The sequence below is a fragment of the Bufo bufo genome, chromosome 3 (assembly GCF_905171765.1).
Source record: "Bufo bufo chromosome 3, aBufBuf1.1, whole genome shotgun sequence".
NCBI lineage: Eukaryota > Metazoa > Chordata > Amphibia > Anura > Bufonidae > Bufo > Bufo bufo.
In genome coordinates, this window is record NC_053391.1 from 626357799 (window position 1) to 626385466 (window position 27668).

A 27668-nucleotide genomic window follows, 5' to 3' on the forward strand; every position below is an offset into this window, starting at 1 on the left:
GTTTGCCAGCACCTCAGGGATTCTAGGGGCTCTACGGGCCTGTCTGTGCGGTGGCTGCGACAGGGTAACTACTGCACGTGCCACCGTACCAGCTTCAACTGCCCTTCTGGTGCTCGCCACGTCACCATGTTGTACGGCAGTGCTGGTACTAGGTCCAGGGAGGGCTGCGCTGCTGGTGTATGCCTCACCACGTGATCCGGCAGCGCCAGCCCCACTCTGCTGCTCTTGAAGCGGATCCTGCGCAACCTGTGGTCTAGCGACACGGGGCCGGGTACGCCTGGTTCTATCAGGGACCTCCACCTCCTCGTCAGAACTTTGGGTCAGAGAGCCACTGCTTTCTACAGGTTCATATTCTGACCCGCTAGATTCGTCAGATGAGGGTTCCCATTCCTCATCCGACTGGGTCAGAATCCTGTAGGCCTCTTCAGAAGAATACCCCCTGTTTGCCATTTGGACTACTAAATTTAGGGGTATTCCCTGAGACTACCCAAGAAAAAAAGCAAGCCTGTCTTACAAAAGGGAGGCTAGCGAAGTACCGGAGGCCGCTGCGGTTGATAAAAAATATCAAAACTGATTTTTTTATCGCCGCAGAGCGTGTAAAGTGATTGTGCAGTGATCAAAAAAATTATATTTTTTGTCACTGCGGTGGGGCGGGCGTGGGTGAACGCACGTGTGGGCGACCGATCAGGCCTGATCGGGCAAACACTGCGTTTTGGGTGGAGGGCGAGCTAAGATGACACTAATACAATTATAGATCTGACTGTGATCAGTTTTGATCACTTACAGATACTATAAAAGTACAAATGCTGATTAGCGATACGCTAATCAGCGAATCAGTGACTGCGGTGCGGTGGGCTGGGCGCTAACCGATCGCTAACTACCTAACCAAGGGGCCTAAACTATCCCTAAAACCTAACAGCCAATACCAGTGAAAAAAAAAGTGTTAGTTTACACTGATCACTTTTTGTCTTTCACTAAGTGATTGACAGGGGCGATCAAAGGGGTGATCAAAGGGTTAATTGGGGTGCAGGGGGTGATCTGGGGCTAAGGTGTAGTGTTGGTGCTACTCACTGTGAAGACTGCTCCTCTGCTGGATCCAACCGACGAAAAGGACCAGCAGAGGAGCAGACAAGCCATATAACAGATCATATTTACTAATATGATCTGTTATATGGCTTGTGATTCGTTTTTTTGAAAATTGCCAGCCTGCCAGCCAATGATCATTGCTGGCAGGCTGGTGACGAAATTGTTCTTTAACTTTTGCCGGCCCACGATGCGCATGCGCGGGCCGGCTTTGAGCGAAATCTTGCGTCTCGCGAGATGACGCGTATATGCGTGACTCTGCGCAGCGCTGCCGCCTCCGGAACGCGAATCTGCGTTAGGCGGTCCGGAGGTGGTTAAGTACAGTGTGTCTATGAGGATGACAGTGAGACTCTTACCTTCATCCTCAACAATATAATTTCAGCTGTACAGTGTTTGTTGGGAGTGGCCTATTATATGTAGGAGGAGTTTTTAACAATGGGCGGTGACAATTTTGCAATTTTGGACCCCTCCTAGACAAAATTCCTGGGTGTTCCCCTGGTTGTATGTGCAAATATGGATTGTCTTTAATGACTTCTTGGGAGGAGTTCCAGTTTTACAAAGAATCATCATGTTTATAAATTGCTTTTTATGTGCCTTACTGAAATGGAATCTATTACAGTTAAGTATAAAATTAACTTGAATTAAAGAGAGTTCAGTACATCGGCCTTGCAGAATCAGCCTTGCACAGGGATAATGTCCAAAGGGCACCTTGTCTGGTAAAATGCCATATTTCTAGATATTTTATGTGTTAAAAACAAGCCATTCGTTATCAAGTCTTCGACCTTTTGTCTAGACAAAGGGAAAGTTATAGTCTCTGTGCTCCAGTGACTTCTAAGAACATCAAATATAGTGATTGGATTTGTATTGACAATCTCTTTACAAATATAAGCGATGAGAGAGAGAATCTGCTAGATGAAGATGACACCATGGCACAATAAAAAGATAAACGCAACATCAATTAAAAAAAATAAAACTTTTTAATTTTAGACTGGAAAAACAAAAATGAGTGGTTGCTTATATTTTGGAGTTATGTATTTTGCCTAGTTATGAATGCAAATTAGTTCTCATAAAAAAAAGAAAAAAAACATAAAGCTGAGCTTCTGGTGACAATTGTTAGAAGGTACTGCTCTCCTATCAGTCAATGCTTGACCTTTTAAATAGGCCGTAGGAGACATGAGGTACTAGCCAAGCCAGTACCTCATTTTCAGGGAGCTGTTTCGGGGTCTACTAGACTCTCTCCACTAGGAGAAATAGTACCCCCCGGGTCACTGACAAGGACCTCTTACCAAGCTAAGCCAGTTCTCTCTGCTCCACGCCGATGAGGGGCAATCACCACAAAACCGTGATCTGGTCATGAGGTACTGGCTTGACTATGACCTGTTTAAAACATCAAATATTGACTTAAAGGATAGCTTCCTTCCAAAAGGTGACACCAAAGACAACTCTTTCATTTCTTTTTCTTTTAGAGAGAGAGCTAATTTGCATTCTTTTTTCCAGTGGAGCATTGCATGGTCTATAAGACTTCTTTCACCTACTAAGTAGACATATTACCGTGCATAGTTACCTATTATGATCCGGATGTATGACCATTAGAAAACTACCGGCAAAAATATGAATACAAAGGAATGTTGGGATGACTCGGATCACATCCCTCCAGCATCCTCCTCTCCCTCATGTAAGAGCTGGACAACTGCAGCGCCATTGCAATGGTAGTAAATTATTACATACTTCTGGAAGCAAGCTTATCATAGAAGGAGCCTCATCCCCAATGAGGTGTACTATTATAGGTACATTTTCTAGGTAACATAGTACCCAATGTAATAAGCGGGCCCAGACCACCCTATTTAATAAATGAATATCTCTAAGCTAATAGATAATACATAGTGCACTATCATTTTAATATAGTCACTGTTACAATTTCCTCCCCACATCCTGTTTTGGGGAGCTTGGCCGCATCGGAAAGGCCTTAGTACTTACACTAATTTTGTCCATACGAACAAGTCCGATTACACCAGTCCCTATGGATATATGGAAGATGTAAAAGCGTAAGGCTGGTGTTTGACATTATAAACCTAAAAAGTCGTTCGACAAACAACAATTGAATGCCCAGTATATTAAAAAGTATATTTTATTTCATAATAGTAAATAGTACATAATAATAGAAATATAAAGAATAACAAAAAAGTGATGGATTTTAGAAAGTCAGCGGAAAAACTCCGGATGCCGCAGTCCCCCGGGCCTGTGTCTCTATGACCCACCACAAGATGGAACACATGTAGGGCATGTATTGGATACACAATGTGGTGATAGGACAGAAAAGTAGGGAATATAAATATACACCCAATGCGGTAATCTAGTCTGTAATCATCACCTAGATGCGTGGCTGCAGGATGAGACGTATGGATCCTAATATGTCACAGATGTAAACATGGACAAAAAATATAAGTATATAATAAATTGCCCATATAGGGTACTCAAAGTGAATGAGACCCCATAAATCAGATCAACTAAAGCGCTGTAAGCAGAGGGACTCAACCTGAAGTGTAAGATGAAAAATCACAAATCACAACATACCCTGAGACATGGTGGAGGGCAGAGACAGCAGGCACAGGACAGGCAAAGGACCCCGACGCGCGTTTCGCCTCAGCTTCGTCAGGAGGTAATGTGAGTGTGGCCATAAGCTCCTATTTATACCCCCCATGTAGCCTCAGGCGTGATCTAATAAAATGCAGCAGCTGGTACCTACTATTGAACGCTGTTGTCCGATGATGCACGCCGAGTCAAACATGGCGGCGCCGCATTCATCAGGAGGAGGGGTGGAACGCAAGCCATGCGTTCCAGCCCGCCTCCCAAGGAAACGTAGCGGCGTCCCCACGTGACCCGGCGCACAGCGCATCAAGGCACAGCGTTGTATCAGCCATACAGAACAAAATAAGATCAGAAGAAAGGAACTAAGACTACATAGGGGGTATCACATTATATACATTGTATAGTATACACTTTGCACTTTATTTTGTTAGTTTTTGAATAATTATGTGATCATGTTCCATATGTGGCATATGTGTTTTAACATAATCATGTTCTAGATGCAATATACGTGTTATACGTGATCATGCTCGATACCTCTTCCATATGCATGTTTGATGATCCTATTGCGGAATGCCGTTATTTTATGGTATTTTGCTATGGGATACGTTTCTGGATATGTATGAAGTTTATTTATTATTTTCTTCGTTTTCTATTTACTTTTGGTGTGGATGTTTACAGTGTTGTCGCATGGTGAGGGCATACAAGTATCATTGTTCTACCTCTGCATTATTGCATATATACATCATTGGTGTACTTCTACACTATTGATATTCTCATGACCCTATATGATATTTTGTGTCATGAATTTGTTTTTCATTTATTTATGGAACATATATTAACTATGTGGTGGGAATATTGTAAGATTTTGAAGTTATGAGGTGAGTGGTGTATGTTATCCCCCACCACGCGAAGGATGATGTATGGTATTGATATGGATAATAATGATTGATGTATGGTTTGAGATGAATAACAATGATGTATACTGTTAGGCACATCTCCGATGTGTATTGTATCCATATATCTAACTGTACACTGGCTGAGATACTGCCTATTTATGATATCCACTTTTGTATTTGCATTTATAGTTATTCAAGTGTATTGTTTTATATGATCATGTCTCTCTCCGGACAATGAGAGTAATATATATATATGTACTCAGATGCATTTGAGTCGTCATGTGATACCCCCTATGTAGTCTTAGTTCCTTTCTTCTGATCTTATTTTGTTCTGTATGGCTGATACAACGCTGTGCCTTGATGCGCTGTGCACCGGGTCACGTGGGGACGCCGCTACGTTTCCTTGGGAGGCGGGCTGGAACGCATGGCTTGCGTTCCACCCCTCCTCCTGATGAATGCGGCGCCGCCATGTTTGACTCGGCGTGCATCATCGGACAACAGCGTTCAATAGTAGGTACCAGCTGCTGCATTTTATTAGATCACGCCTGAGGCTACATGGGGGGTATAAATAGGAGCTTATGGCCACACTCACATTACCTCCTGAAGAAGCTGAGGCGAAACGCGCGTCGGGGTCCTTTGCCTGTCCTGTGCCTGCTGTCTCTGCCCTCCACCATGTCTCAGGGTATGTTGTGATTTGTGATTTTTCATCTTACACTTCAGGTTGAGTCCCTCTGCTTACAGCGCTTTAGTTGATCTGATTTATGGGGTCTCATTCACTTTGAGTACCCTATATGGGCAATTTATTATATACTTATATTTTTTGTCCATGTTTACATCTGTGACATATTAGGATCCATACGTCTCATCCTGCAGCCACGCATCTAGGTGATGATTACAGACTAGATTACCGCATTGGGTGTATATTTATATTCCCTACTTTTCTGTCCTATCACCACATTGTGTATCCAATACATGCCCTACATGTGTTCCATCTTGTGGTGGGTCATAGAGACACAGGCCCGGGGGACTGCGGCATCCGGAGTTTTTCCGCTGACCTTCTAAAATCCATCACTTTTTTGTTATTCTTTATATTTCTATTATTATGTACTATTTACTATTATGAAATAAAATATACTTTTTAATATACTGGGCATTCAATTGTTTTTTGTCGAACGACTTTTTAGGTTTATATAGTTGGTTTTCTTGTTTGCCCTCGACTATGAACATATAGATGAGGCCTTTTTCTTGTTTGGTGTTTGACATTAGTGGAGTACTAGGTCTTGTAACTACTTAGGGTACTTTCACACTAGCGTTAAAGTTTTCCGGTATTGAGTTCCGTCCTAGGGGCTTATTAATACCGGGAAAAAAACGCTTCCGCTTTATCCTAATGCATTCTGAATGGAAAGCATTCCGTTCAGTATGCATCAGGATGTCTTCAGTTCAGTCCCTCTTACGGTATTTGGCCGGAAAAAATACCGCAGCATGCTGCAGCATTTTCTCTGGCCGAAATTCCGGAACACTTGCCGGAATGCCGGATCCGGCATTAATTTCGATTGAAATGTATTAATGCCGGATCCGGTTACCAAGTGTTCCGGAAAACCAGATCCGGTTTCCCGGTCTGCACATGCGCAGACCTTTAAAAATGGGATAAAAATAAATACCGGATCCGTTTTTCCAGATGACACCGGAGGGACGGATCTGGTATTTCAATGCATTTGTCAGACGGATCCGCATACAAATGCTATCCGTTTGCATACAGATTTCCGGAACTGCCTGCCGGAATCCTCTAACGCAAGTGTGAAATTACCCTTACGCAGGAATGATGTCTACACTGTTGACTTGGAAATGAGAACATGGTACGTCATGATAGACACTGATGGCATTTGAACACACAGTCAGTGTCTGATTAGAGCCTGAATGGTCAGCCACTGTCTATAGCAGTGATGGCTAACCTCCGGCACTCCAGCTGTGGTAAAACTACAACTCCCAAGATGCACACTTGCTTGGCTGTTCTCAGAACTCCACACAAAAGAATGGAGCATGCTGGGAGTCATAGTTTCAACACAGCTGGAGTGCTGGAAGTTAGCCATCACTGGTCTATAGTGTTGCAACCACATTGCCTTTGAAGAAAGTTGAGTGGAACCAACAGGATAGAAAGTGGCAGGATACTTTCCTAACATCACGGCCACTTTGTTCTAGAGACAGCAGTGGTCACAGCGGCCAAATCCTTGCCAGTCAGACATATCCTAGTTTATATGGCCTCCTAAGACACAAAATGATACTATATTGGGACATAACTGACCCAAATGAAAGAAAATGGACTACACTTGGCCGAAAAGAATGAATTACCGTAATGGTCTTAGTGTAGCTGTACTGGAATGCACTAATGAAATTGGTGTCCCTGTAGCTCATAGGACTACTCTTACAGATTAACCAGCTAAGTAAATCATCAAATCCGTCAGTGTTATTTAGAACCGAATGAACAGCACAAAACAAGGCTTAGAAAGGAAATGTTGTGTTAATCTTCTGTAAACTCATGTAGACAGCACATAAACAGTATATGTATAGCATGTTTCTCTGGGACATATAATATGCTACTGGAAAATTCCAATATAGTGTCACCATAACAAGGAAACATGGTCACTTCTTTATTAGGGAACCAAGCCTAAAGGGAATTGATCACCTATATTTTTTTTTACTAATTAAAACCGGATACTGATATTCAATTCTTCTAATCTATCTTTTCTGACTATAGATTTTTTTATATTTTATTTTCTATATATAATTAAGGGGGCTGCCATCTTGTCTTAGCTGCTGTTAAGAGCATTTAGAGATATGCTTTACAGTAGCAACAAGGGCCATAGACACAATATTGATATCTATTGGAGATATTTGTAGACATGCTGTGTGACCTCTGCAGAGGTAACTGTGCAGGGATGGGCAGTAGATACATTGTGACCATCCCCTATTGCATATCTATCTATCTATCTGCAATATTTGGAGGTCACGATGATGAATTTGTCGTATAAATAGCAATTGCCAAGTTACATTTTGTTTATAATGTCTTTTATTTGCAGAACTAGCAGTGTTCCTTGGGGGCCCCAAGAAAAAATCTCCAGCCTACCATCAGTATACACTCCTCAACATTAAAATTGTAACACCAAGAAGGACTAGCCATAAGGTTTGATCTGCAGATGACCAAAATTTCAAGCACCTAGCTCAAATTTGTGGAATGCAAGAGGGGCATAAAAGCCAGATTGAAAGCAAAGCTTTTTAGCCACATTAAGCAAAAACTGGATCAAGTCCACTTGTCAAACTGAGAAGGACAGAATCCTTGTACTGAGAGACCTTCATTTATCACTCCAGCAGATCGCTATGTGCCTAGGCCGAGATGTCAGCACTGTTCAATTTTGCGTGTACCCAATCGTTGGGAGAACAATGGCACACTGGAATGACAGCAAGATGTGCACAGAGGTGTCTGATTAGAAGAATGGGGCATAGTGATCTATTCTGTACTGCAACTGAAATTGGACTTCACATCCCAAGCCTATGGCAGCAAACTGTGTCTACACAAACCATCAGAAGGCATTTTCAAGACATTGGCTACAAGCCAGACATCTAGCTACAGATATTCCAAACGCTATCATGGTACACAGCAAAACAGCAATGAAGGCTGAAATGGAAGTCTATCCTGATAGCCAGACATTGGTCTGTAGACCGTGTGGGCAATGCCCTGCAGAGGTCTTCACAAGAGATTTTCACACCAGCCCTACACCTGGGATTATGGCATGGGGTGCTAGACCCATCTAGTCTTAATTTCCCATACATTAACAGCTCGGTGTTATATTGATTTGGTCGTGGAACCAGTAGGATGAGCATCACTCCAAAGTGTCCCAGGAGCCATTTTTTCAACAGGATCACGCCAGGCCGCATGTTGTTTCTGTAACTGTGAGCAGCCTTCATGATCTAAATGTGCTTCCATGGCCTGCAACAGGTCCAGATTTCTCTCTCATTGAGTCCATCTGGAATAGGCTCAATGAGAGAGAGAGAAAGCTGCCAGCAGCGGATCTTGATGATTTGCATGCCCAAGGGCATTCAGCCTAGCACAACATTCCTAAGACAGCCATTAATAACCTCACTGATGTTATTACATGCCAAGGCGTGTCTGCACGTGGTGCTCATACTAAAAGAATAAGTCAAGATGTTTTGAATACTTTGTTGCATAACATGTCTACTGATCCTGTGATTTCCATCATTCCACGACTCTTGGTGTTGCAATTTCAATGTTGAGGAGTGTATATAGAGCATTTATATTGTTATCATTATGTACACAGATCATATTATATCGGGGCTCCAAACCAGATGACCTGGAGTTGTTTTTTGCTTGACCTTTGAGGCTCATTAGTTATATCAGAACCTATGTCCACCAAAGAATTCATTGGTACTCTAGTGTGGTCAGTCCATGGTTATACAGATAAATCCAGAGACTTATGTTCTTTTTCCCCACTGGCATGGCATACAATAGCTTTCCACAATCCCTGGCTGTCCCATGTACATTATGAGGCTTCATAAGTTTACTGGAAGAACCATGGACAGCTACACGAATAACCTATCCAGAGGATGCAGCAGCACCATGCTCACCACCACAGAGCTCTGTAGTATTCTCATAAGTAATGGGCAAAAGCAAGTCAACTGAACACTGAAGATTAGACACCCAGGAGACATGAGACCACAGACCACAGACTATCTGCAGACGTATTTTAGAACGAGGTCGCAACATAAAATGTGAAAAAGGGTCTCAAAACCTTTCGAATGCATGTGTGCAATTTATTCCTGCTTGACTACATGGCCTGCACATGGCGGTGTACACACGAAGAAGAATTGAGAGGCATTACCAGAACACAATTAAGGGAAATTGATCTAGTAGCTTCAATGTAATTAACTGAGACACATATTTATTATCTGACAGTCTTGGGAACATTATGTTCTAAATTAACACTGCAAGTAATACCTTAGCTGCATGAGATAATACAGCATGTGGTGCCTATGAGATACGTGCAGTATAACATAGGTGTAGGATACTGCTTCCTGCTCCACTTTCCAACTCTGTGGTGAAACTGACTACAGGCCCCAGTATAACCTGCGCTGCCATGATGTGCTGGCTTATTTATTTTTAAATGGTACAGTATATGCTTGTAATTATTATAAAGGGGACCTTTCGCCACAAAAATGTTATCCAATGTACTGGCATCATGTTATAGAGCATGACGAGCTGAGCAGATTGATATGTAGTTTTGTAGGATACGACTCAGTGTAACTTATTGATTGAAATCTCCTCTCTTTCTATGCTTAGGAGTCCAGTGGGCGGTCCTTCTCAGATTGACAGTTATCTTTATATACATGTTCATGACTAGAACCGCCTACTGGACTCCTCAACATAGAAAGAGCTCACAAAACTAAACATTATGGGTGTCATTTATCAAACTGGTGTAAAGTAGAACTGGCTTAGTTGCCCATAGCAACCAATCCTATTCCACCTTTCATTTTCCTAAAGAGCTCTAAAAAATGAAAGGCGGAATCTGATTGGTTCCTAGAGGCAACTATGCCAGTTTTCATTTTGATAAATATCCCCTCCATATCGTAAAATGTGCATGAGAGATTAAAGAATAGAAAATGAGCCGTTCAGTCAGCACTTGGTGACCTGTTCTATCACATAGAAGATTTCTGTTTATTACCTGAACACGGTGGTTAAATTATTTTATGTGACTAAATGATCGTGAGAGTACGCAATAAAACTAGATTACATTACTGTGGAAAGACGAGCTCAGCGGCCACCCTAGCCGGCATTATGTGATGGCACTGCTCGGCTACCTTTACCTTAATAAGGTTACACAGCTGACTGAAAAATGTGCAGTAATACAAAAAGGTCATCTCACAAGAAACATGGTCATCATCTCTAGGCTACTTTCACACTCGCGTTTGGTGCGGATCCGTTATGGATCTGCACAGACGGAACCGCACCGATAATACAACCGTCTTCATCCGTTCAGAACGGATCAGTTTGTATTATCTTTAACATAGCCAAGACGGATCCGTCTTGAACACCATTGAAAGTCAATGGAGGACGGATCCATTTTCTATTGTGTCAGTGAAAACGGATCCGTCCCCATTGACTTACATTGTGTGTCAGGACGGATGCGTTTGGCTCAGTTTCGTCAGACGGACACAAAAACGCTGCAGGCAGCGTTTTGGTGTCCGCCTCCAAAGCGGAATGGAGACAGAATGGAGGCAAACTGGTGCATTCTGAGCGGATCCTTTTCCATTCAGAATGCATTAGGGCAAAACTGATCCGTTTTGGACCGCTTGTGAGAGCCCTGAACGGATCTCACAAACGGAAACCAAAACGCCAGTGTGAAAGTAGCCTAAGGGATACATTACATATGGGGAACTTGTCCCATTTTTACTTTACACCAATATTGATACCCCCACATATTTTTCTTAAACCACTAGACATATAGGGTACATATACAATAGCAGTAATCGTGACAGAATGTAACTTTAAATAACTAGAATCTTAGTGGCATGCCATGCCCTCGGCTCCCCCTAGTGGTGACTTTAGGCAGTCAATTTTATCAAATATTTTGTGTAAAGGGAAACAGGAGATTTATGGAGGAAATTTATCAGTGTATTTATACCAGCTGTCTGGTGTAAATACATTGAGAAATATGGTGTTCAGAATGAGCGCCATATATATGAAGCACCTGTTCTGCTTTTTCTGACAAAAAGATTGGTTAAAGTGGGCGAGGCACAGGGCACCTTTTGTTTTATTAAAGGTTTTCTCCATTTAGTAAATTTCAATGGAGGGCATGCTAAGTTTTGCTATGGATCCCCATGAGATCCATTACGACTCTGTACAGAATATAGTAAAAAGTGACCATGCTTCTCTAGGTCAATAGACCTTGGACCCCAACAATCTGGGGTATAACAATCACAGTCTTTGAACCAGACTCAAATATCTTGACGCAAGTATTGTTGGAAGGAGTAGGGTGCTGGAAACACTGCATAGCACAAAGGAGGAGCATACTGTGTAGGGAGCAGAAAAGGACATACCCTTACTGTGCCTGGGGCACAATGGTGAGGCACTAAGGGGGCATTACTGTGTGGGCCTAAAGACCAATGTAAGAGGATGCCCTAATGAAGACTGTAGGAACACTTAAACCACCCACTTCCTGCACAGTGTATCCTTGAACTGTAAACCCCCAGTGAAGTAACTGGTGACCAATCTTAAACTATGGAGCTGATGAATATGAGGGCTACTGAGCTTGTGCTCTGGACTGAGCAAATCCAGTCCCAGGCTAGAGTTTAGCCAAACAACTGGGTCAATGCAAGCAAATGACCCAGCATTTTGCTCAGGGTCCTCAGCTAGAAGCATAAAACCGGTGACATATACCCTTTAACCTCTTGGGGACATAGGGCGTTCAGGTACGCCCTGATGTCCCGGTACTTAAGGACACAGGGCGTATCTGTGTATTTCCGATCACCGCCACGCGGCGGGCAGTGATCGGAACTGGGTGCCTTCTGAAATCAATCAGCAGGCACCCTGGGACAATGCCGAGGGTGGTCCTGTGACCCCCCCGTATCGGCGATTGCTGCGGATTAACCCCTTTTATGCCGCTGACCGTAGAAAAAAAAAACAATTTTTGTCACCTTACATCACAAAAAGTGCAAAAACCAAGTGATCAAAAAGGTATATGCCCCCCATAATAGTACCAATCTAACCGTCACCTCATCCCGCAAAAAATTAGCCCCTACCTAAGACAATCGGCCAAAAAATAAAAAAACTATGGCTCAGAATATGGAGACACTAAAACATCACAAAAAGTGTAATAGCAAGCGATCAAAAAGTCATACGCACCCCAAAATAGTTCCAATCGAACTGTCATCTCATCCCGCAAAAACCCTAAAACTGAAAAAACAATGGCTCTCAGACTATGGAGACACTAAAACATGATTTTTTTTGTTTAAAAAATGAAATCATTGTGTAAAACTTACATAAATTTTAAAAAAAGTATACATATTAGGTATCGCCACGTCCGCAATAACCTGCTCTATAAAAATATCACTTGACCTAAAAAGGTGTAAAAAAAGCAATTTTTTGTCACCTTGCATCACAAAAAGTGCAATAGCAAGCGATCAATAAGTCATACGCACCACAAAATAGTACCAATCAAACCGTCATCTCATCCCGAAAAAAATAAGCCCCTACACAAGACAGTCGCCCAAAAAATAAATAAAACTACGGCTTTCAGAATGTGGAGACACTAAAAAAAATCATATTTTTTTCAAAAATGCTAAGTTATGTAAAACTGAAACAAACAACCAAAAAATATTGGTATTGTCGCGTCCGTGACAACCTGCTCTATAAAAATGCCACATGATCTAACCTGTCAGATGAATGTTGTAAATAGCAAAAAATAAAAACGGTGCCAAAACAGCTATTTCTTGTTACCTTGCCTCACAAAAAGTGTAATATAGAGCAACCAAAAATCATATGCACCCTAAAATAGTACCAACAAAACGTAGTTTCCAAAATGGGGTCACTTTTTTGGAGTTTCTACTCTAGGGGTGCATCAGGGGGGCTTCAAATGGGACATGGTGTAAAAAAAACAGTCCAGCAAAATCTGCCTTCCAAAAACCGTATGGCGTTCCTTTCCTTCTGCGTCCAGCCGTGTGCCCGTACAGCAGTTTACGACCATATATGGGGTGTTTCTGTAAACTACAGAATCAGGGCCATAAATATTGAGTTTTATTTGGCTGTTAACCCTTGCTTTGTAACTGGAAAAAATGGATTCAAATGGAAAATCTGTCAAAAAAGTGAAATTTTGAAATTTTATCTCTATTTTCCATTAATTCTTGTGGAACACCTAAAGGGTTAACAAAGTTTGTAAAATCAGTTTTGAATACCTTGAGGGGTGTAGTTTGTAAAATGGGGTCATTTTTGGGTGGCTTCTATTATGTAAGCCTCATAAAGTGACTTCAGACCTGAACTGGTCCTGAAAAAGTGGGTTTTAGAAATTTTCTGAAAAATTTCAAGATTTGCTTCTAAACTTCTAAGCCTTGTAACCTCCCCAAAAAATAAAATGGCATTCACAAAATGATCCAAACATGAAGTAGACATATGGGGAATGTAAAGTAATTGCTATTTTTGGAGGTATTACTATCTATTATAAAAAGTAGAGAACTATAAATAGAAATTATAATAGAATTTTGGTAAATTTGGAATTTTTTTTATTAAAATAAATAAAAAAAATAAAATTAATTTTACCATTGTCATGAAGTACAATATGTGACGAGAAAACAATCTCAGAATGGCCTGGATAAGTAAAAGCGTTTTAAAGTTATCACCACATGTCAGATTTGCAAAAAATGGCCTGGTCCTTAAGGTGAAAAATGGCCCGGTCCTTAAGGGGTTAATTTTTGATCACTTTTTATTCCTTTTATTGGGCAGTGAGATTGAGGACTGAAAAATGCAGATTTATTTTATTTTTTTCGCGCTCACCATGCAGGATAAATAGCATGATATTATAATAGTTAAGACTATTAGAGTCAAGCTGATACCAATTATGTTTATTTTTTATTGTTTTGACTTTTTTACGTGATAAATTTGAAACAGATTTTCTTTAGCATTTTAAATTTGGAGATTTTTAAATATTTAAAAAAAATGTTATTAAACATTTTATTAACCCCTTCCCAACATGCACCATACGTGTATGGCACAGCTGGAAGTGACTTCTTGTTAAGGGGGCACATCTGGTCTTAGCTACTGTAAAGGGGCCCATATGGGCATAACTACTGTAAAGGAGGCACAGTTACATTAATGGCTGTCCGTGCCGTTCCGCAAATTGTTTTGAATACCTTGAGGGGTGTTTCTAAAATGGCGCATTTATGGGTGATTTCTATAAGCCCATCAAAGTCACTTCAAATCTGAAATAGTTCTTATAAAAAGTCAATTTTGGAAAAGTTTAAAAATTGCTACTAAAATTCTAAGCCTTCTAACATCCCCAAAAAAATGGTGAATGTTAATTAACCCTTTCTACCCCAGGCCAGTTTTCGCTCTTCTGCCCAGGCCATTTTTTGCAAATCTGACGTGTCACTTTATGTGGTAATAGTTTTGGAACACTTTTACGTATCCAAGCCATTCTGAGATTGTTTTCTCGTGAGACATTGTACTTCATGAATTTACCAAAAATTTAGAAAAATTCCCAAATTTTCTAATTTCAATTTCTCTACTTTTATAATAGACAGTGATACCTCATATAATAGTTATTACTTTACATTTCCCATATGTCTACTTCATGTTTGGATCATTTTAAAATGATATTTTATTTTTTGGGGACGTTAGGAGGCTTAGAAGTTTGGAAGAAAATCTTGAAATTTTTGGGAAAATTTCCAAAACTCACTTTTTAAGGACCAGTTCAGGTCTGAAGTCACTTTGTGAGGCTTACATAAGGCCCCTTTCACACGGGCGAGTTTTCCGCGTGGGTGCAATGCGTGATGTGAACGCATTGCACCCGCACTGAATCTGGACCCATTCATTTCTATGGGGCTGTGCACATCACTTGTGCGTTGCGTGAAAATCGCAGCATGCTCTATATTCTGCGTTTTTCACGCAACGCAGGCACCATAGAAGTGAATGGGGCCGCGTGAAAATCGCAAGCATCCGCAAGCAAGTGCGGATGCGGTGCGATTTTCACGCATGGTTGCTAGGTGACGATCGGGCTGGGGACCCGATCTGTATTATTTTCCCTTATAACATAGTTATAAGGGAAAATAATAGCATTCTGAATACAGAATGCAAAGTAAAATAGTGATGGAGGGGTTAAAAATAAAAAAAATTAACTCACCGAGTCCACTTGATCGCGTAGTTGCGGATCTCTGTCTTCTTCTGTAAGGTTGAGGTGCCGGCTAAGGACCTGTGGTGACGTCGCATCACATGGTCCAATCACATGGTCCCTTACCATGGTGATGAACCATGTGATTGGACCATGTGATGAGCACAGTGATGTCACCACAGGTCTTTTGTCAGGTCCTAAAGATAGAACAGAGAACGGCAGCTATGGAGCAAGTAAGTTAACTTTATTTTTTATTTTTTAACCCCTCCATCCCTAATTTACTTTGCATTCTGCATTAAGAATGCTATTATTTTCCCTTTTAACCATGTTATAAGGGAAAATAATAAAATCTATACACCTAACCCAAACCTGAACTTCAGTGATGAAGTCCGGGTTTGGGTCTGGGTACCAAACATGGCGATTTTTCTCACGCGCGTGCAAAGCGCAATAAAACGCTTTGCACTCGCGCAGAAAAATCGCGCATTTTACCGCAACGCACCCGCATCTTATCGGGCCCTCACACGCCACGCTTGTGTGAAAGAGGCCTAAGGCCCCTTTCACACGTCCAGTATTCCGCGCGGATGCAATGCGTGAGGTGAACGCATTGACCCCGCACTGAATACCGACCTATTCATTTCTATGGGGCTGTTCACATGAGCGGTGATTTTCACGCATCACTTGTGCGTTGCGTGAAAATCGCAGCATACTCTATATTCTGCGTTTTTCACGCAACGCAGGCCCCATAGAAGTGAATGGGGCTGCGTGAAAATCGCAAGCATCCGCAAGCAAGTGCGGATGCGGTGCGATTTTCACGCACGGTTGCTAGGAGACGATCGGGATGGAGACCCGATCATTATTATTTTCCCTTATAACATGGTTATAAGGGAAAATAATAGCATTCTGAATACAGAATGCATAGTAAAACAGCGCTGGAGGGGTTAAAAAAAATTAAAAAAAATTAACTCACCTTAGTCCACTTGATCGCGTAGCCCGGCATCTCCTTCTGTCTCCTTTGTTGAATAGGACCTGTGGTGAGCATTAATTACAGGAACAGGACCTTTGATGACGTCACTCCGGTCATCACATGGTACGTCACATGATCTTTTACCATGGTGACGTACCATGTGATGATAGAAAGGTGACATCATCAAAGGTCCTGTTCCTGTAATTAATGCTCACCACAGGTCCTATTCAACAAAGGAGACAGAAGGAGATAGCGGGCCGCGATCAAGTGGACTAAGGTGAGTTAAATTATTTTAAAAAAAATTTAACCCCTCCAGCGCTAGTTTACTATGCATTCTGTATTCAGAATGCTATTATTTTCCCTTATAACTATGTTATAAGGGGAAATAATACAATCTACAGAACACCGATCCCAAGCCCGAACTTCTGTGAAGAAGTTCGGGTTTGGGTACCAAACATGCGCGATTTTTCTCACGCTAGTGCAAAACGCATTACAATGTTTTGCACTCGCGCGGAAAAATCGCTGGTGTTCCCGCAACACACCCGCACATTTTCCCGCAACGCCCGTGTGAACCCAGCCAAATAGAAACCACCCAAATAATTACAGAATAGAAACCCCATTTTAGAAACTACACCCCTCAAGGTATTCAAAACAGATTTTACAAACTTTGTTACTCCTTTAGCTGTTCCACAAGAATTGATGGAAAATGGAGATGAAATTTCAGAATTTCACTTTTTTGGCAGATTTTACATTTTAATCCATTTTTTCCAGTAGCAAAGCAACGGTTAACAGCCAAACAAAACTCAAAATTTATTACCCCGATTCTGCGGTTTACAGAAACACCCCACATGTGGTCGTAAACTGCTGTATGGCCACACGGCAGGGCGCAGTAGGAAAGGAACGCCATATGGTTTTTGGAAGGCAGATTTAGCTGAACTGGTTTTTAGATGCCATGTCCCATTTGAAGCCCCCCTGATGCACCCTTACAGTAGAAACTCACAAAAGTGACCACATTTTGGAAACTACGGGATAAGGTGCCAGTTTTATTGGTACTATTTTGGGGTACATATGATTTTTAATTGCTCTATATTAAGTTTTTTGTGAGGCAAGGTAACCAAAAAATTGATGTTTTGGCACCGTTTTTATTTTCTATTTTTAACAACATTCATCTGACAGGTTAGATCATGCACTATTTTTATAGAGCAGGTTGTTACGGACGCAATGATATCAAATATGTCTACTTTCTATGTTTGTTTCAGTTTTACATAATAAAGCATTTTTGAAAACAAAAATTTGGTTTTTGTATCTCCATTTTCTGAACGCCCTATTTTTTTTATTTTTCTGCTGATCGTCTTGTGCAGGGGCTCGTTTTTTGCAGGAAGAGTTGATGGTTTTATTGGTACCATTTTTGGGTACATATGATTTTTTTGATCATTCATTATTATACTATATGGGGCAGGTGACCAAAAAATTGGTTGTTTTGGCACAGTTTTTATTTATTTATTTTTACAGCGTTTACCTGAGGGATTAGGTCATGTGACTTTTTTATAGAGCAGATCGTTATGGATGTGGCAATACCTAATGTGTCTACTTTTTCTTATTTATTTAAGTTTTACACAATAATAGCATTTTTGAAACCGAAATAATGATATTTTAGTGTATCCATAGTCTGAGAGCCATAGCTTTTTTATTTCTTGACCAATTGTCTTAGGTAAGACTCATTTTGTGCGGGATGAGGTGGCGGTTTGATTGGTAATATTTTGGGGGGTATATGCCTTTTTGATTGCTTGGTGTTGCAATTTTTGTGATGCAAGGTGACAAAAATGGCATTTTTTTTACACCGTTTTTTTTTATTTTTTTTTACGGTGTTCAGCTGAGGGGTTAGTTCATGTTATATTTTTATAGAGATGGTTGTTACGGACGTGGCGATACCTAATATGTATACTTTTTTTATTTATTTTGCTTTATCACAATAATAGCAGTTTTGAAGCAAAAAATTATCATATTTTAGTGTCTCCATTGTCTGAGAGTGATAGCTTTTTTATTTTTTGACCGATTCTCTTAGGTAGGGTCTCATTTTTTGAAGGATGAGGTGATGGTTTGATTGGTACTATTTTGGGGGGCATACACCTTTTTGATCACTTGCTGTTGCAATTTTTGTGATGTAATGTGACAAAAATTGCTTTTTTTACACAGTTTTTTCCTCTCCTTTTTTTACGGTGTTCATCTGAGGGGTTAGGTCATGTGATATTTTTATAGAGCTGGTTGTTATGGGCGTGGCGATACCTAATATCTATATTTTTTTTTATGTATTTCACTTTAGCACAATAATAGCAGTACTTGAAACAAAAAAATTAGTTTTAGTGTCTCCATGTTCTGAGAGCTATAGTTTTTTTATTTTTTGAGTGATTGTCTTAGGTAGGGGCTAATTTAGAAATTAGCACATTTTTCCAAATTTTCTATAAATTTGGGAATTTTTGTTATAAATAAAGGTAAAACATATAGACTCAAATCTACCACTAACCTGAAGTACAATGCGTCACAAGAAAACTGTTTCAGAATCACTTGGATAGGTAAAGGCATTACAACATTATTACTAGGGATGAGCGAATTTCATATTTTGAAATTCGTTTTCGGTTCAGGTTGTGGTATAATGTGAATTGCTTTATGGATTCCGTTACCACGGACCATAACGCAATTCTATGATGGAATGCCTTGAGAGGCATTCCGTTATTCATTCCATCCTAATAGAAGTCTATGGGCTGCAAAACGGATCTGTCCCATTTCCGTTATGCTGGAGTCCTCTCCTGCATAACGGAAACCCGGACGGATCCGTTAAGCAGGCCATAGACTTCTTTTATGACGGAATGAATAATGGAATGCCTCTAAAGGCATTCCGTTATTCATTCCGTCATGGAATTGTGTTATGGTCCGTGGTAACGGAATCCATAACGCAGTTCACATTATATCACAACCCGAACTCGAATTTCAAAATATGAAATTTGCTAATCCCTAGTTATTACCACATAAAGTGACATGTCAGATTTGCAAAAATAGGTTCTGTCAGAAAGGTGAAAAATGACCGTCAGGAAGGGGTTAAACTTTTGATACCTGCTGTGTATGGAGGGTGATTAGCCCCTACACCCAATCCATACACTTTCCTGCAACGTGTGAGGTACATGTGCATCATATGTCGGGAAGGGGTTAAAGCACCTGGTCTGGGGTCTGGTTTACTTAGGTGGTCTAGTGTCTATATTTATATTGAGAGTCTGCCCTGCTATTCCATACTTTGGTGTTTTTGCGGTATAATGACATATGGTATTCCAAACATACAGATCAGTGGTCTTTTTGACAAAATGCAGTGTGTTCTAGGTATGGCCTTTTTCTGGTGCTTTCTTCATAGGCTAATGTACTGAACTTCAAAATGGCCTAGAAAATACATATGAAAAAGAAATCACAAAATAAAAACACAACAAACAATTCAAGTAAAAACATGTAAATAACTGAAGGTATTGTTATTACAAGAATCTTTGCTAAGAAAGTCTAAATCTGATTTAAGCTGCCTGAAAATATTCATCCGAAACGAAAAAGAACTTTGCTCACCAATTTTAATACTTGACTAATTTTACATGGCAAAGTTCATGTTCTCCTCTACTTTACTACTTCATGGCTTCAAAAGGGGTATTTCTACTTTATAATGTTACAAGTTATTGTTAATTCTGCCATAATATGATTACTAGGGGGTCTGAACTCTGGGACCCCTGGAGATTGCAAGAATGAAAAAAACAAGTTTCTTTTGGCCTTTTCAGTTTTCCAGTGCATGGAACCACAACACGGCTCCAATCAACTAATAATGTGGTCCATTCATCCTTAGGATTGGTGGGGGTCTCAAGACTACAAAATAAAAGGAAGTGATGAAATATCCCAGTGACAGTGGGGAAAATACAATTTAAAGTACCAAGTTCGACAAAATATAAAAGTATAATCATACTTTATCGGTTGCAGCCATATGTGGGATATGCCGACACAAAAATAGATACAGACTTAAATTGGAATGGATAGTTTGTAATGGATACCATGGACAGACAGCTTCAATAGGCAGCTTGTCATGCTTTGCTTTCTATACACAACTCGTAAGGGGAGATCCCAGCAACGAGATTTCCCACACTTAGCCTCTGACAGGGGCATTTACTGTCTCATACAATTTTTTCCAAAATGGACCACCGCTTTAAAGGGGTTGTCCATTTTTTTTCATATACCCACCACCCAGCAGAACCTGTGAAGAGATCTATACTCACCTACTCTCCACCACTCCACTCCAAGTCCATGGCTCCTGGGCCATCTTCACCAGACCTTCAAGGCAATAAAGTCCTCAATGCTCTGAGTTAAAGCTATCTCATTATACCATTCTTTCAGCCTGGAAGGATCTGAAGACTGCCATGTTGAGGGAAGACTGTCTTTGCCGTTCAAAGGTGGCATGTTCAAAGGCTTTTTATAGGAAGATTGGGCTGGGTCAAACATAGAAAGCCACACTTGGGAGTACAAGTAATCATCACTCCAGTTGTAGTGTCCCACTACGTAAGGGTGGGCACTACTCAAGGGTCAATTGGGTCACGTTGTTCTCCACCTCCTGTGGAACATGGTTATGGTATTTTATATTGTATTGTAATGTGTATTTTAATGTTATTTCCTGTGTACCAGGCCTGTTAGGGGTGTAGTTTCTCCTCCCAAGCTGTAGAGGGAGCTAGGGAACCCCCTAGTATATATAGACAGGTCCAGTCCAGGGAAAGTGTGTGTGGAGAAGCCAAGGGAGCACTTTAGCCAGAGGTTAGCTGAAGAGCAGCTTCTGACATGCAGCTAGATAGCCCAGGTTCCTAGCTTGCACCCAGGAGAAGAAGTTGCCTCCTGAAGATATCTAGCACCTTGAAAAGTACAGTGCAGAGCCACTTTTATCCAGCTAAGTAGGAAGCTGAAGGGCAGAAGGATATTTACAGCAAGAGGATTTACACCAGAGGAAGGTTTCCCTACCCAAGGATAAAGCCAGCTATAGGGCATACAGGTCTTGGAGAAAGCCAGACAGGATCTGAGGAAAATACAGCCTGATCTGTAAGTGTTATTCCCTCTGAGTATCTTGCAAAGACTTTGACATGCTCAACCTGCGGCCCTCCAGCTATTGCAAAACTACAAATCAGTGTGCCACCGTTACCGGCACTGGTGTCTCGGACTATAAGGGATCTTGCCACCGGCACATTAAACTTCCAACACCCAGGGCACCTCACCTACCACCTGGCCTGGTCCCTATACACAGAGAGTGCCCCAGAGGATCCATGTGCCAGACTCTCCATCACTGCTGTACGCCTGCCCAGGGTAAATAAAAACTGTGAGTACCAAGAGCAACCCTCGGTTTGTTAACTACCCCTGTGACCTCACATTCGCTCACCCTGCAGGACTGGCGCACTGCACAGTCAATCCCAGTATGACCTTAAGGACAGCATCCCAAAAGCGTGTGTAAGGAGCAACACCATCATATGTGGACATGGTGCCTTCTGAAGTACCGCATCTCAAACACGTAACAAACAAAGAGGATGCTCTTTGTGGAGGAGGGTATGAACCTAAGAGTATCAGGAGATGACCTTATGGCATATGAGAAAGATGAAAGCATTTGGACCATCGGGGGGGGGGGGGGGGGGGGGGGGGAGAGAGGTGAAGTTATTTCCCTAAATTTAATTCCCAAGCCTGACAAAATGGGTGGAGTGGTTCCACATGCTGTGATATCAGAAACGTTAGCTGAAATAGCATGTGGTGTGATGAAGGCAAGACATACGGTATATATGCTTCAATTTGATGTATTTAATAATAATCCAGATCTTTTGTGTTCTGAAATATTTGATTTTTGTCTTATATGACGCCATCAGATTCTGGTCGATCCGTCTTTACACTCTAACCTCTTGCATATACAATACAAATCAATAGCCTCTCTAGTTATGATCCATTAGGGACATCACACAGAAGACATATCCCCAGATCCTGGATTCAGTGGCCAACTGACTACATGATGCAGTCATGGACATACAAAGATTTAGGAGTAAATGAAGACAGTGATGCTTGGGAGGGTTTAAATGGCAAGAGAAAGAGGAAGAACAGCAACAAGTAGAAGAATACAATAACAGAAATCATCAGCAGGTCACTGTGAAGATTTGATACAGAGGGACAGGACATTCGGGGGAAGAAATGCTTTTCATATAGACATCATGAGTCATAACTGACTTGAAACCACATATTAATAATAAAAGTAATTGGTATGATAGCAATACAATAAACTATACACGAATGAGATGAAATGTCTTCAATCATGACAAGCATCTTCTGAATATCACATTTGAATTATTGAGACTTAATGGGGTTATCTGGGATTTTAAAACTGAAGATGTATCCTTAGAATAGGTCATAAGTATTAGATAGGTGGGGGTTCGACTCTTTGCTTCCGCTCTATATTATATGGTCATCCACTACATGAATAAGGGCCATGTAGCACCACAATTCCCATATACTGTACTTCAGACATGCTCAACCTGCGGCCCTCCAGCTATTGCAAAACTACAACTCCCAGCATGCCTGAACAGCTTACAGCTATCAGCCTACAGCAGGGCATGGTGGGAGTTGTAGTTTTACAACAGCTGGAGGGCCGCAGGTTGAGCATCCCTGCTGTATTTCATCTGTTGAGCAACTACAAGAAGCTTCCACTGGGTCCAGCTGATCACAGGACCTACTTAGAGAAGTAATTTCTTTTTCACTGGTTTTTAGACTTTGAGATACCATTTTCAAACTTCAGTAGAAGTCCATTCTCTATCACTGCTGCCATAATTTTTTAGCATCCCACTACATAATAGAAATATCCATGTCCCAATGCAAGTGATTAAAAAGTGGTAGCACTGACTTCATATTTATTGCAGTATCTGAACCTCCTTGTGCTAAAGATGCAGCAGAAGGTTTATATATCGGTAGAGGGATTGTGGCTGTAGATCATGCACATACACTGCCATCTCTTTAGCTGCTTCCTCCAAGTATCAGCCGATGAAGACCACATTTCCACAGTGAATATATTATAAAGATAGGGTACCCCATCCACAGTCCATTTCCATGTTCTCAGATCACCCTCTTTATTGATCTCCTGCATTGATATGTCCAAATGTCTTGGATACTACAGTAGTGGTCCTGTGCAGTTACTGCAGATTATTACTGATTTGTTACTAGGTCAAAATTCAACTTCTTTTCTTCTATGTATTTTACTGATCAATATACCCATCTTCTATTCATACTAGAACTTCATCCCTGCATTTATGTCTGGTCTGTTCATTGATGATCGGAATCATTAAAATTTCATATGTATAAGTAAAGAAGGTCAGCTTCTAAACCTCCTACTATATGATAAGAATTGATATGTTCAGATTATAAAATAAAAAAGACAAAAAATAATAATAATTGATATAAGTATAGAGAGCAAGAAATATTTGATACATGAAGAGATGAAGACATATATTAGTAACAGACAGGCAAACAGACAGACAGATAGATATAAAGATAGAGATAGGTAGATAGATATATAAATAGATCGATAGACAGACACAAATAGATATAAAGATAGAGGTAGACAGATAGATATTCATGTTTCTAGTGTTTGTATGTGCCTTTGTGCTGGCAGTATGCTGCTACTTGTAGTCCTTGTTTGCTTTTACATTGCAGCCATGGTAGTGTGCCCCTGGACCCGTTTTTTACATTGTTTGGAGGTGCTGGTGTAACTTAGTTTTTTTTGCATTTTAGATATATAGATAAGATAGATAGGTAGTTAGGTAGACAGATAAGACAGACATGGATAAATAGGTTACGAAATATATGGATAGATGATTGATTGATGGATGGAAAGATAGATAGATAGATAGATAGATAGATAGATAGATAGATAGATAGATAGATAGATAGATAGATAATGAGACTGACAGATAGACATAATGATGGATAGATAGATAGATAGATAGATAGATAGATAGATAGATAGATAGATAGATAGATAATGAGACTGACAGATAGACATAATGATGGATAGATAGATAGATAGATTATTGTACATGTCCATTTCTTGTCACTCTAGTTCCATATTTGCTGCCTACCTTTATGAGATTGTGTCCAGCTTTGTACCCAAGTAACTTCTCTCCTTTAATGCCAGGGGGTAAACTGCCGGTAGAATATCCATGCCAAGCTACCACATAAGGATTGTCAATGGTAATCCAATACTTCACATCTTTTCCAAACAGATTAAAGCAAGCTTTAGCATAAGCTTCAAAAACTTCCACCATGGACTCATTGATCCATCCACCATAGATATCCTGTAGTCTCTGAGGCAGGTCCCAGTGGTAGAGGGTAACCACAGGTTTTATGCCCATCTCCTTCAACCTGTTGATGAGTGCCCTGTAATAGGCATACCCTGCTTGGCTGGCACCTGCATCCGTCCCATTAGGAAACAACCTTGACCAAGAAATTGAGAACCTGTAGTGTGAGACCCCCAAAATCTGAAGAGCTTCTGTGTCCCTGTAGAGGTTGTTGTAGCTGTCACTAGCCACATCTCCTGTGGCACGTCCATCCTTGTGGCAATGTGTGTCCCAGATGGAGGGTGCCCTGCCATCCTGCTGCCAGCCACCCTCCACCTGATAAGCAGCTGTGCCAACTGCCCACATAAAGTCCTGAGGGAAGGTGTCATAAAGAAACAAGTTGTCTTTAGGGAAAGGCAGCCTTTCAAACCTATGCCATATATTCTCTGCACGCCCAGGAAGGCAGCAGCCCAGTGCAAGCCACACCACCAGTAACCTCATGGTGAGAGGTCTTCTTAATGGAGAAGAAGGATGATGATAAGACCCTCCAGCAGTCAGCTCTATATATCACCTGCCCACTATAAAGTGTGCCGAATCCCATATAGCAGGGAGGGACAGAAGATTAATAATTAGCTCAAGGAGCTCATCAACTCCAGAGCTTCCTCCTCTGCTGTGAGAAACAGCAATGTTCAGTGCTACATGCACTGACAACAAGTAGCACTCCTCCTCCTCCTCCTCCTGGTCTGCACACTGTGACACACGCTAATTACACCCAGGGATGCATGGGCACAAGGTAAAGCTGCAGCAATAAGCAGGCACAATAGGGGGCACAAGGAGATGAGCAGAGTTCACAGAGTGCGCAGAACTCAACCATGGATAGAGAAATGACACAGTAATAACTGCAAGAGGAGAGATTATAGGTCAGACAAGTACAACGGTTTATTGTAGATGTAGATATAGATTAGATAGATAGATAGATAGATAGATAGATTGATTAGGAATGAAAGATAGAAAAAAAAAAAGAAGAAAAAAAGATATACAAACGTCGATCTGTAATGTTCATGTATGGAAGTGTTAGCAATCAGAGTTAAAAAATGGTCTTTCATTTCTAGGAATATTTGTGTGGCATGTAGGTGACTGTACACTGTTAGACCAGGGACCAGACACCTTAATCTGGGGATAGACTGGGGTCATAAACTATCGGAACCTCACCAATTACACAGTCGGGTCAAAGGAGTTGTCCGGTTTTAGGATGAAACCAGACAACCCTCCGGGTCAACCTGCAATAAAGAACGGCAAATACTTACTTGCAAGATCCCTTGCCACCACTCAGGTTCTCCCATCCGGACTCTGTTTACCTGGCTTCAGCAGTGATGTTGCGTCGAAAACAAAAGACTTCTTCAGCCAATCACTGGCCAACGATTGGCTGCAGAGGTCACATGTTGTCGTCATGGTGTCACCTCTACTGCCGTGTACATAGAGCCCGCCTGGGAGATCGTGAATGGCAGGGTGGGATCCAGCAGGTAAGTACTTATTAGTTCATTATTGCAAGTTGATCTGGAGGGTTGTCCGTTTCATCTTCAAACTGGACTACCCCTCTAATCCAGTTGATATGCCATGAAGAAAACCCCCCTTAAGGGCAAGTTCACATATAGTAAAATTTGCAGGGAAATTTGCAGTGGCAAATGGTCCCAAGACGAACTCTCTGTATATCCAACATGACATGTCACATATGACTGCTGTGACCTCTGAATAAAGTGGATTTTTGGGGGGATTTGCAGATTGTGCTGCAGATCCACGGCTAATCCTCAGCAAAATCCTCAATAATTGGGTTTCGTTAAAGATTTCTACTTTCCCATTAAACTCAATGGGGAAAATCTGCAACAAATCTGTGTCCAAAACTGACATACTGCATATTTCTAAAGATCTGAACAACAGGTCAATGTCAGTGTAGAAATTCTCTGCAGCATGTGGATGAGATTTGTACAGATCTCATCCACTTTGCTGCTACTCTTTATGCAATGGCCAGGACAAAGAATACAGAAGTACAAGGCTCCAGTCAATCATCTCTTATTTATCTAGCCCCAACATATTCCACTTCAGCACCTCTTTTTTAAACAGGGAGGGAACACAGTTTTCCCATGGGTTGTCCCATTAAAAAATATTCAAAATTTTTCAAACCACCACCTGAATCTGAATACTTTTGAAATGGCATGCAATTAAATGTTTTGTGTAGCCACTGAGTTATTCATTAAATTGTATCTGCATAGTGCCCACCTGCTGGTTGTTCTTTACTTAATTTCTCTGTCCATCTCCCTGAGGTGGACTCACATGCTCAGTTCCATCCTTCAACTGCCACCAAAATGATCTGCTGTTAGGAGCATTTACAGTTATAGGACACCCCTCCTGAGCTGTCAGTCCGAAGAACATCTAGGAGAGCAATTAGAGCAGTGAATATGGAGATCTCTGGATCCATGTGAGGTACAGGGCTGGTTCTAGCTTTGTTAGAAAGAGAATGTCATGTGCTATATGATGTATTTAATTGGTTCTTCCCTTTTAATTCTTTGTAATGAAAATGGTTAGAGATGTCCGATACCTGGCCACATTTCTGCAGTATGAGGTAACTGTACATGTGCACTAATCTTTAGGTGGAGCTAAGAGGGGCCAGGAGAGTAGAAAACACTTACTTTTGGAACAGAGAGCTCAGCTTCATTGAAAACATCATCAGAGTAAAATGTCTTGCTACCAACACCTTTCTTTGTATCGTATGGGTGTTGGCTTAATGCAGTGCTTCTCAAATAGTGGGGCGCGCCCCCCAGGGGGGGCGCCAGGCTCCGTAAAGGGGGGCTCGTTCAGGGCCGGCCTTTGGGGTGTGCGA

The 27668-nt window shown here is 41.2% G+C and overlaps 1 protein-coding gene across 1 annotated transcript in view; it reads right to left on the reverse strand.

Annotated features, from left to right (window-relative positions):
• The window catches only part of KL (klotho), a 58676-nt gene extending 33231 nt beyond the window's left edge, over positions 1 to 25445 (reverse strand). The window contains exon 1 of the mRNA XM_040426138.1: positions 24593 to 25445. Within this exon, the coding sequence (XP_040282072.1) occupies positions 24593 to 25291 (699 nt within the window). The 5' untranslated portion in view covers positions 25292 to 25445. The remainder of the gene's footprint in view (positions 1 to 24592) is intronic.
• Between the last annotated feature and the right edge of the window lie 2223 nt (positions 25446 to 27668).